The sequence below is a fragment of the Scedosporium apiospermum genome (assembly GCF_000732125.1).
Source record: "Scedosporium apiospermum strain IHEM 14462 chromosome Unknown SEQ_SAPIO_0055, whole genome shotgun sequence".
Lineage (NCBI taxonomy): Eukaryota > Fungi > Ascomycota > Sordariomycetes > Microascales > Microascaceae > Scedosporium > Scedosporium apiospermum.
The window spans coordinates 814420-825954 of NW_015971756.1; the positions used below are offsets into that span (position 1 = coordinate 814420).

Sequence of the window (11535 nt, forward strand, 5' to 3'; positions counted from 1 at the left end):
TCCACTTGGACTCGAATTCAGGTTTGAGCGGGGGACTCGAGACTATTTGCTTCAACAGCAGATTATCAGGACATGATGCGTTGAGATCGTAACGACCAAGCCCCGCGTTTACAACGAGCCGGCGAGTCCCGGAGGAGCCACGCCGTTTCCCACCAAAGGGAGGATCGGGGATCGGATGTGGGTTTAGAGAAACATGCCGGCCGTTATGATCCTCTGGCTTGTAACATCAGGTCAGGGACCTCGTGAAGGACGACCAGTCGTTGATGTTGTATTACTAGTTAAAAGCACGGATGGTTATCATTTCCAATCCTGAAAATGGCTTCAAGTTTCGTGGAGACTTCAGAATTTTGGGCCTTGAACCCCACGCCGCCCGCCCACCCTTTCTCCGTCATGCTGCCGAAAAGAAAATAAACAACCTTGAATTGTGGAATACACATGAGGCCAAAGTTGCAAGCCCTACTTCGTGGGTGCGGATACTACGTTAGGACCCGACTACATGTCCTGGCCCGTCCAATAAGCCCCAGTCGGGACATTGATTTCCATCATAGGAGTGGGAAATGCGGCCCTCGATCCTGACGATCATGATAACGGGCAATCGGCAAGCTGTGCACATCAGGCTCTACGCTACTTCGCACTGACGATTGTAGCATACATACTCGCTTCGTTGCCCAGACTAGTAAGCAAACTATGATGGCGCGACCACCGAAAAGCGTCGATCGCAGAAGCCATTGCTCATTCTATAACGAGTGGGATTGAACAGGTCGCCCAAACTAAAGATCGCAATGGCAGAGGTTGTTGAAGGCAGGCTCTTCACATGAATCAAACTTTGATGGACCGACTCATCCCATCATGCAGGAATCCTTTACGTACTTCGTAGCCGATCACCAATAACACACATCCCATTTGCTGGTCCTAGGTTTCTGCAGCTTCCTAAATTCAGTTTAGGTATAATGCCCTTCCGGCGGTTCGCCTTAAAAAGTGACAAGAACGAGCCGCTCAGTGTTGTCATTTACCATTCCTTTGCCGATGTCGGTAGTCCTCTATCAATCAAGTCGCGCATCAGTGCATCCTGACATCCCGTGTGGTTGCAGTCATACACCCTTCGCATAGGCATTCTTCACTGAACCCGATTTTCATCTTCTCTCCCTCCCCGCCTGCTCACTTTCTGCTTCTAGAACCGGCGGCGCGGGCGTCGAGGAGATCGGAGCGCAACATTATCGTGGGGGTGCTGTGTTTTGGATATGTGTGCGTTTGGAAAACGCTTCCCGTCATTCGTCTCGCTCTTGCTGCCGATGGGTTGTGATAACTGGTCTTTCGGTAATACCTGCTAGACTCGTCGTGACCGGCCGGAGCAAAACTCCGGAGAGATCAAAAGGATGCACACCACTACATAACGGCTTCCGGCCTAGTTAATGGTGTTGCATGAGATTTTGCCTACTCGGGCAGTTGGGAAACACTGAAGGAATCTGACTCTCGGTAAGCTCCAGACCTGTCAAAGTAAGTCGCCCAATGGCTTCAACTGTCTCACGGTCTTTGGATTTCAGCACTTCCTTCTCGCCGCGAACTGGCGTGCCGTCTGCCATCCGTTCGGCCGCATATAGCTTTCACTACTAAACCAACGTGGCGGCCTAGGGCTAGTCATGGAGCATTAGTGCGACCGTTGATGTCTGGTCGACGATCCTTCTCTCTCAATTCACAGCATCCAGTGTTTCCCAATTTCTGAGAATTGACAGGTAAACAACCTGCAGGTGTCCATTTCTGGCACTCCTAGTAGCAAGGCGTTTGTCGCCGTTTCGGTCAGGGTCGAAGACATCAGATGCATGTCTCGCGATGGCGCAGACATTGCATGATAGACATCTAGAAGACGACCGGCCCTCCCCGCCGCAGGGAATTGTGGCCAGTCGTATATCACAAGTGTGGAAGGCCGTTGGACGGCGGCGCCCGTTTGGACAACTCTGGCACGCTGCGGGGTTCCAGCGTTTCGCCTCGTCTAGCCTTATCGTTTTCTTTGTTTCCCACCGCTTGATTTGATGACACTTTGAAGACACACTGCGAGGCTATATTAGCTTCGATGCGATCCCCCCAAGTAGTTTACTAGCCTTATCTCGATCGTTCTGCCCTCCTGAGACAGACGGGTGAACCACGTGTGTGTACCAAGGTTGAATGTTCAAGGTCGATGTATGTGTAAATGGGTCGAAGGTTCGATGACATTGGAGTCAGAAAGGGTAGGTTGTGAGTAACATTGGGGTCGCTTTGCCAAAGCTTAAGTTAGATAGCCCTCGCCCATTGCACTCTCCGGATCTCACCGTCTCGCTCGTGCTACCATCAGAGATCAGGGGTCCAAATGTGCCTCGTACGTTCTAGATTTGCCGTCCCCGGGGTCCAATTGGATCCCCCAATTGGTAGTTCATGATACATCACATGCTTTCGGGGAACTGATTCTGGACTTGACGTCACCAGGTAACTTGCGGTCTGCCTGATCCTACCAAAGGGGAAGACTAACTCTACTGTGTACAAGTAAAGCCAGCTGGGGCTTGCATCTGCCTTTGCTAGGACCAATGTTTGCAGATCGCCATTTCTTCCTATGGCTAGCATGGGAGTACGAGAGTCTTAGATGAGCGTTTATACCTTCAAGCGTAGGGGGCGGAGATGGAGCGTGTCTCCTTTACCTTACCCTCCTCCCGCCTCCCGGTGATCGTCCGTCCGGTTATCTAGTGTAGTTTAGGTGTAAATAAGGTGATGAATGCCAGGCCCCTCCTATCGGTTGCCATTCATTCTCTGTCTCTCTCTCCCACTCTCAACCATCCAACCCACTTCGAGCGTGTCCTCCCCTCCATCTAGAAACCCTCAATTGTTTCCTCCGCTCTTTAGGCGAGTCTATTGCTGTCATTGCGAATCAAACTGAGCAATTGGGAAGGTGCCTCCTAGTTCAAGTTGTTGCATATCAAGCGAACCGAGAAACTTGGGTTCCATTCTATCGTCACCAGATCGCTCCCAATCCCGAATATTTCCGACAGCAAGCAAGGCTGATAGAAGCCAGGGGAGTAGACACAAACTTGTCGTGGAAATCGAACTCACAAACCATCATCCAGAGTAGCTTTGCAGCCAATAGATTTGCAGCCAATAGATTTGCAGTCAACCTGACCAGATAGGTTTTCCCAGCAGCATCAATGGATCTTGGGCTTGCTTAGTTGGCGAAGGAGGGACTGGATAGCATATACGACTTCTCGATGAAGCAAAAGCCAAGTCCACTGGACCCTGAACTTTCGAACTTTCGAACTCTCGGGCTATTTCCCCCCGTCGATCTCCTTAATGAGGAAATTTGTGGAGGTATTTTTCCCCGGCGGCTGAGGTAGTATGGAAGGGAACGGGTTCCTGGGCCTCGATTAGCAACATCCGTCGTCGTCAAGCCGTCGTGTAGTGTCGATGAGACTGATATGAGGGTTGGAGAGGCTTCGATTGGATAGGAAATTTCGATCCCCCTTTGCAGGTTGTCACGTCGAAAACGGCAACTGGGGCGACCCGCCACGAGTCCCCGGATGGCAAATCCCTAATTTTGTGATTACTATTCAAAAATCAGGCTGGGGAGGGGAGGCTATTTTCAGTGACCCTGACTTCATCTTGCAGATCCGAGTCAGAAGGGGCAATATCGCTGCAAAAAACAGCAAGTGGCACCATATTTACGTATGACAACCCACCCTGCCGAGATCCTTCGTATCTGGAGTCGGCGACTACCCGTGCCTGTCACGCCTTTCGGCCACCCATAAGCGAGATCGATCGCTACAAAGTACGAAGTAGTCGCCGACCGGAACCAGGTGAAGAGTCAAATGGCGCCTAATTGTAAAACTTCTAAATGGCCCGGAAAGAGTCAAACAAATCGACGGTCAATAAATACGGGGTAGGAAAGGAAGTTTTCTCGATCAACCTAATATCGGGAGGAATGTCCCCGGAATCAGCCCATAAAAATAATAGCAAAATAATACATAGTTTCCCCAATTGCCACGCACGCTATTTGCCAGGAGCTCCAAGGCCAAAAAAAAAATCCGTTCTCTCCCGACTAGGGGGTTTTGCTTATTCAGTTGGGCATTTCGCATGCGGAACAGCGGGCTCCTCCGCTTGGGTGCGCCGAAGTCCGTGTAGGGCAGAGTCTCCGGCTCCGAGGAGATCTTTGGTCCGAAGACACTGGTCCGTGCATCTGGAATGCTCTGCTTAGTCATGCGAACAGCCAATCATAAATCTTCATTGAAAGCGGATTTTCTTCGGGATTGGGGCAAATTTTTGGTCATTCGGACTTTTGCCTCACGGGTAGGACCGGAGCCCACTTTCCCCCAGCTCTGGTTGGGTCATGGTTGGGGTGCTTGTCGGTTCTCGGGGGGCTCCAGTTCCAGATGAGCTCATTGTATAAAACGACCTTAAAACGAGGTTTCCTGCCCCTTGGGTGAAAGAGAAGACTTGCATTTGCTTTCTTCAAACATTTTCAATTCTCTTCGATATTGCTGGAAAAGCATCATCTGACGTCTCTCTTTTCCCATCAGGACCGGGTTCGGCAAATTGAAGCTTAATAAGGCTACCCTAATTAAATCGAAAGGTTTTCGATTCTCCCCACCTTAATCGTTCGAGGGAAGTCATCTTCTTTTTTCCACCACCAACACCTCTCCCAACTTAAAAACCCTACCACTCCGTCCTCACCTCCCTCGCAAACCCTAAGAATCCCGACAATCACACACAAACCGCAACCATGAAGGTCATCTCCAAAGAAGAGGAGGCTGCCCACTCCAAGCAAGTCCTCACGGGCGGTGCCATCGGTGGCATCATCGGTCTCGGTGTCGGTGGTGTAGCTCTGGCCTTCGCCAACCGTCGCTACGCCTCCGTCCGAAACCTGACCGTCCCCTTCAAGGCCTTCCTCGTCAGCTCGTCGTGTACCTTCGGTCTCATCGTCAACGCTGAGCGCTACAGTATCGCCTTCCAGAAGTCCCATGACCCCATGCATGGCTACAAGACCGACGCCGCGCGCGAGATCGAGGCCGCCCTGGCCAACCGCACCATCTCTGAGAAGTTCATGGACTGGGGCCGCGACAACCGATATACCATCGTCTTCAGCTCTTGGTTGGCGTCCATGGGTTTGGCCTTTGCCATAGTCAACCGCTCCAAGGCTCTGACGGCCGCCCAGAAGATTGTGCAGGCTCGTGTGTACGCTCAGGGTCTCACTGTTGCTGTCCTTGTCGTTACTGCTATCTTCGAGATGAGCGATGCGAAGTCTGGCAGCGGCAGGTGGCGCACTGTCTTGGTTGCCGACCCTAACGATCCCGAGCACAAGAAGATGATTGAGAAGAAGATCCACAAGGAGGAGTACGAGGGCCAGGATCTCTGGAAAGGTAAGCATTTAACCTACCGAACTCTTGATGATTCTTTGCTATTCAGGACTGCATGCTAACTACTTCATGTGTTTCTCTCTAGATATGGTTGCCGCCGAAGAGCGAAGGATAGCCGAGCGAAAGAAGCAGCAGGAGGTTGAGGCCGCTGGTAAGCCTAAGGCCGAGACTCTCTAAATGCCTCTCCCGTGTCTCTCGAAACATCCTACACATACCTGCGAATGAAGATTCAGTCGGACGATCGACCTTGGCACTAGAATAGTGTCTTAGGTGTTGTCCGTTCTAGAGCTCATTCCAAAACTGCCCGTCTCTTATGTTTTACAGAGGGAACCAAAAAAGCATTATTTTCGGCGTTATTAGAGTGTTTACTACAACTGATGGGAGTGGAGGGATTTGGTGCGATGTTCAGACTCGTTTATTCTGTTTTACGAGTCCGACTTCTTTTTGGCCCGAGGGCCAGGGAGCTTAATCCCGCAATGTATATTTCTTGTTCCTGATAAAGCTTGTGCAGCTTACCCTTTGAAGAAGTTTCTCACCTCTCAAATTCAATGGAATTAATTGTTCCCTTCGTGGCTCCCGTTCGCGTGCCAAAGAAGACTAATTGATGCTCGCTCGGTAGGAAGACGCCGCTTGCGATAACGTTATAAAATTCGCTGGGATATATTCGTTGGTATATATCCAATAATTGATATGTCGTATACGCTACATTCATCCACATGCAATGTTCCAAAATCGTAACCCAAGATCGCCTTGGCACTCCCAACAAGAAGAAAACAGAAACAAAAGAAACTCCTAGCCTCAACTCTTCCGCCTCTCTGCCCCATCCTTTACCCCACATCCATTAGTTTTCCTAAACCTCAATCGTAAAGTGGCTAATCTGCGAGTAATAAGCGTGGACAGCGAGCTCCAACAACCACACATCGCCAAACACCTCGCTGCCATCGAACCCGCCAATGACAAACAGCCGACTATCATACAACGCGGTGCCATGATACCCCCTCCCACTCGGGGGCAAGCCATATATCTTTCGCTTGTCCCAGGTCATGGTGACGAGGTTGAGTAGGAGGACCTCGTTAGAGTACTCGTTACCGTCATGGCCGCCTATGACGAAGAGGTATGAGCCGACGATAGTGGCCGTGTGGGAGAGGCGACGATAGGTGACGGGGATGTTGACGGCCTTCCAGAAGTGCTTGTCGACGTCGTAGACCCACACATCGTTGAAGCACTCGCCGCCATCCGACCCGCCAAAGATGATGAGTTTGCCCCCGACCATGTTGGCGGTGTGGTAACCTCGCGCCTTGGGGCGCAGGTCTCGTGCACTGCTGCCGCTGCCGCTAGGGGGTTTATCGGGGCTAGATATCAGTTTCCACGACATCTTGGTCGTGTCGCTGACATCGAGGCGCCAGATGTCGTTGAGGGCACGCACACCGTCCCCGCCGCCGAAAACGTAAATACCGTTCTTGTACAGGCAGGCGGTGTGGGCGCGTCGCTTCGACGGGATCTTATCGCCTACTATACGTGGCTTGCTCCACTTGAAGTTCACCGTATCTAGCACGTACACGTCGTTGTAGTATGCCGGGCCATCTCCACCTCCGAAGACCACGAGCTTCTTCCCGACGGCCGTGCAGGTCATGGCGCGGAGGGGAACGGGTATCTCGCCGACCACGAAGGGACGGGACCAGTGGAAGGCGTCGGCGTCAAACACGTAGATGTCCTTGAAGCAGGCCTTCGAATCGCAGCCACCAAATACGTAGATGTTCGAACCGATGAGGGTCGTAGTGTGAGCTCGTAGCGACGGATGGGCTATGCCGGAAACGGGGGCCCTGGACCAGTACATGCCCGAAGCCGGCGCAGGGGGCACATCGGGGGCGGTCTTGGGGTCCACGAGCGGCGGGAAAGGGGTATAATCGTTGCGCTGAGGTCGTGGAGCGGCACGCGACGAGGGCTGCGGTGGTGGCGGGGCAGGACCAGCCCTCCCGGCTATCGCAGAGGTCACGCGCTGCGCGGACGGCTTCCTCGCCTCTTTTACGACGGGCTTGCCATCGTCTGCACTATCCGTGGGATTGCTACCGGCAACATGTGGCGACTGTCTCGCTACAGCGGGGTTCGCGGAGACTGGTGTCTTTGCGGAGGAGGCGGTGGTAGAGGCGGCGGGTGTAGTAGTAGCCGCAGCGGATTGGGAACGCTGTCTGATGGATAATTCGGAAGGTTTCCTGCGCTGATCACGACTCTTGGAGGCTAGGTGGCCCGGCGTGTGGCTGCGAGGGATGGGAGGGGCCTGGTCGGAGGGGTCTTCGGTGTCGTCTGAGTCGTCTGGATCATGTTTCGGGGCGGTGGGGGAGGGTGCGACTATCTTTTGTGCGCGGACGACGCGGGAGCTTGGGTGAGGGGATCGCGGAGGCAACTCATTGGGGTACTTGGCAGAGTCACCCATCGTGGTGTCGGGCGGCGACCATCGCCAGATTGTTTTGGAGTGGAAGCGTAAGCTGGCTGGGCTGGTCGGCGGGGGATCGTCAGGCCCTTGTTGTTGTTAATGTTGATTGACAGGGACGACCCCGCAGGAGACAAGTGGAACGGAGGGACTGTAATTACGGGTCCTCGATCGACGGGGCGGACGGAGAAGTTGGGAGGAAGCCACCGAGGTAGATATTGGTCTCTATTGAAATCGAAGAACCCACGACGGGAAGATTCGAGGGGTAGATGGACTCGGGATGTGGGAGGCACGAGTTTTGTTTCAGCAGCAGACCTGGATCGTTCTTGTGATCGCAAGTCACAGCGGGTAGAGACTGATTTGCATTAGTGTAGAAACCCCCACGGCTCTGTGGTGGTGGACAGCACAGGGATTGAGAGCACTGAGGTTTGGACAACTGTCGAGCCTGGGCAGTGGTAAAGAGCAGGGATTAGCCTTTAATTACAGTACCATAAATCTACCAGCACCATCACCCCGAAATAAAGGTAGATTATCAACCCTAGATGCCTTCAGTTGAGAGCTCAAAGTCAGTTAATATCAATTAATATTTACCAATTTACCTACAAGTATATCCCCTAACCTAGCCCCTAATGAAATTTCAAGAATAAGATACCTCTTTCAAGTCAAGATCTTAGAACCAGGGATGAAGTCCATTTCGCAGCTGGTGGCAGATATTCACAACTGGCAGAACCCCGCCATTATTGGCTGCGGTTCATGTATGGATTCAACTTCAAGATCAAAGATTCTTGGGAAGGCACGCTCAACATCCAACTATGAGAGCTGGAGCTGGGAATCATGAGTCAAATATCCTAATGTTCTTTCTTGCCAACCTTCAGTGACTTACTGATTGAACATGGTCCTTCGGCATTGAGATTACCAACTCCCGGAAGAAACTCAGTGGAGCAATATCCGGCCTCTCTCTGGAATATAAAATTCAAACCTCACAGGGTTTAAATTTTCCTCTCTCTCAAGCTTAGGGCCAAGGACCAACTGCCAACTTCCCCCAAGTCTTCGCTCACCCAACCATTTCTTTCTCTCATCCTCCCTCATACCAAATACTTCCACTCTCATTACACACATCATAGAAGTCATCATGTCTGACCAAGCTCATCCTATGGTCATCAATGACCATCCCCTCCCAGCTGAAGCCTCAGCCAACGGCGAAACGATTGATAGCGGACTGACTTCTGCTGATACCACCATGGCTACCTCTGACGAACGTCCTTCAAAGCGCCTTAAGTTGGGCTCTGGAGATGTTTCGTCTCATGGAATGACCGTGGAAAATGGACAGCCTAATGCCACCATTGCCGTTGACTCTGCTTCGGAACCGATCGTTGCCGCTCAAGTCGAACCTTCCCAAGACCACCAGTCGACACCAGTGAGAGAGGGGGCTCCTTCCACTATTGAAAATGGTGCGAGCGTCCAATCCCGAAGGTCCGGAGTTGCCCCCATCAAAGCGCAGTATGTTGCCCTGGATGTCCCATCTCCTTGTACTGGGATTCTGAAACTTACTTCTTTCTAGGTACCTTGTTAAGAATCAGGAAACGAGCTCAGGTGGCTCCCAGGCTGCAAATGGTGGTGACGGTGACGCAGAGAAGGCCGGCGAAGACGGAGCGGAGAATGGCAACACTGCGCAAACTTCTGATAACGCACCCTCCCCCGCACCCGTGCCCACTCATGGCAAGCGCGGAAAGAACAAGAAGGAGCGTGGTCAAAACATCGGACGCTCGTATGGCCGCTTCGAAGAGGCCGTCCAGCTTTGTGCCAGCAGGGCTATGACGCCCGAGTTTTCTCCCGGAGAGTGTAGGTTTGCAGACAAGTGCAAGCTTTGCCACAACCTTCGCGAGTATTTGGAGGGCCGACCCAAGGATACCAGTCCTGAGGGCAATATCTGCCCACTGTATGAGATCTTTGGTCGATGCCCAACGGGCTGGAAATGCCGCTTCGTCAAACATCATATGACCACCTACAAGTACGAGGACGGCCGCGAAGAACTCGTCTTAACTCAGAAGAAGGTCGCCTCCACAGCGGACGGCGAGTCAGCCACAACCTCGGAGGATGAGCCCATTCTCGAGACTTACGCCCCTCCCCCTTCTAGCACGAAGAATATCGTTGGAAAGGACGCCAAGATTGAGTTGTCCCGTAGGCGTGTTGATTTTCAGAAAGCGGATGAGTTTGGAAAGTGGCTCGACCACGAAGCTAAAATTAATGATACATTCCACAACCGTTCGCGACACCAGGTTGACAGGAACTTGGGAGAACTGAGGGCGCAGTTCGTTGAGCCGCCGTTCCTACCATCTGAGAAGAGACGCCTTTATTTCGGTCCCGAGACACCTGCTCTAGCCCCATTGACAACCCAGGGAAATCTTCCATTCCGACGCCTCTGCATTGATCTAGGTTGCGAACTCACTTATTCAGAGATGGCTATGTCTGTTCCCTTGCTCCAAGGTAACAAGGCCGATTGGGCTTTACTGAAAGCCCACGACTCCGAGCTTGCTCCTCCAAATGTGAGCCCCACGGCAAAGCCAATAGTCGAGGGTTATGACAATTCCAAGGATCTCAGGTTCGGAGCGCAGATCTCTGGCCATTCTCACCGAATGGTGACCCGCGTCGCCGACATTCTCAACCGTTACTGTCCTAGCCTACGCTTAATCGATCTCAACTGCGGCTGCCCTATTGACATGGTTTACAAATCAGGCGCCGGTGCTGGAATCCTCGACTCCAAGGGCAAGCTGGAGAGGATGGTTCGGGGTATGAATGCTGTCTCGGGAGAGATTCCCATCACAATCAAGATGAGGACCGGAATTCAGTCCAACCGTCCCATCGCCACGACCGTCATCGGCCAGCTGGCATTTGGCGCCCGCGAGCACCGAGCCCGACTTGGAGCCCCTGGCTGTGCGGCCATTACACTTCACGGACGCAGCCGAGAGCAGAGATACACCAAGAAGGCGGATTGGTCCTACATTGCCGAGTGTGCTACGCTGGTCAAGTCGTACAACGTCCAGCTCGGCCTCAACACGGATACCTCCGCAGAGCCCGATGCCCGCACCCTTCCGAACTCCAAGAACGGAAAAATGTACTTTATCGGAAACGGAGACTGCTACTCTCACGTCGATTACTACAACAGCATCGAGAAGTCCGGCGTCGACACCGTCATGATTGGCCGTGGTGCGCTGATCAAGCCCTGGATCTTTGAGGAGATCAAGGCAGGCCAGCATCTCGACAAGTCCAGCACCGAGCGTCTCGAGTATATCAAGAAGTACGTTGACTATGGTCTTGAGGCTTGGGGTTCTGACGACATTGGAGTGGGATATACGCGTCGCTTCCTACTGGAGTGGTTGAGCTTTGCTCATCGATACGTGCCCATTGGGATCCTTGAGCATCTTCCCCCGGATATGAACGATCGGCCGGCTGCCTACGTTGGAAGGGATGACTTTGAGACGAAGCTTGCTAGTAGGAACTACAAGGACTGGATTAAGATTTCGTAAGTTTTCATTCGTTCTTTGGTCCCGACTTTTTTTTTCCCCCATTTTTGCTCTTTTTCCTAACCATGTCCACAGGGAACAATTCCTCGGCAAGACGCCTCCGAACTTCAGGTTCGAGCCGAAGCACAAGTCCAATGCGTACGAGTCCGTCGAAGGCTAGGCGATAGCGTTATGAAGTCAAGGCAAGTGGAATAGGGAACACAACAAA

General features: G+C 52.4%; 2 protein-coding genes and 1 pseudogene across 2 annotated transcripts; 2 read left to right on the forward strand and 1 right to left on the reverse strand.

The window, feature by feature from the left end:
- Window positions 1-4738: 4738 nt before the first annotated feature.
- On the forward strand, window positions 4739-5549 carry SAPIO_CDS1424 (Mitochondrial hypoxia responsive domain containing protein; the record flags this gene model as incomplete). Its single annotated transcript, XM_016784701.1, has 2 exons — window positions 4739-5375; window positions 5458-5549. 2 exons carry the CDS (start codon window positions 4739-4741, stop codon window positions 5547-5549), a joined length of 729 nt encoding a protein of 242 aa, XP_016645817.1.
- A 673-nt stretch (window positions 5550-6222) lies between these two features.
- On the reverse strand, window positions 6223-7806 carry SAPIO_CDS1425 (annotated as a pseudogene; the record flags this gene model as incomplete).
- Window positions 7807-8935: 1129 nt separating this feature from the next.
- On the forward strand, window positions 8936-11487 carry SAPIO_CDS1426 (tRNA-dihydrouridine(47) synthase [NAD(P)(+)]; the record flags this gene model as incomplete). The annotated part of the gene is made up of 3 exons (XM_016784702.1): window positions 8936-9303; window positions 9365-11326; window positions 11403-11487. 3 exons carry the CDS (start codon window positions 8936-8938, stop codon window positions 11485-11487), a joined length of 2415 nt encoding a protein of 804 aa, XP_016645818.1.
- Window positions 11488-11535: the final 48 nt, after the last annotated feature.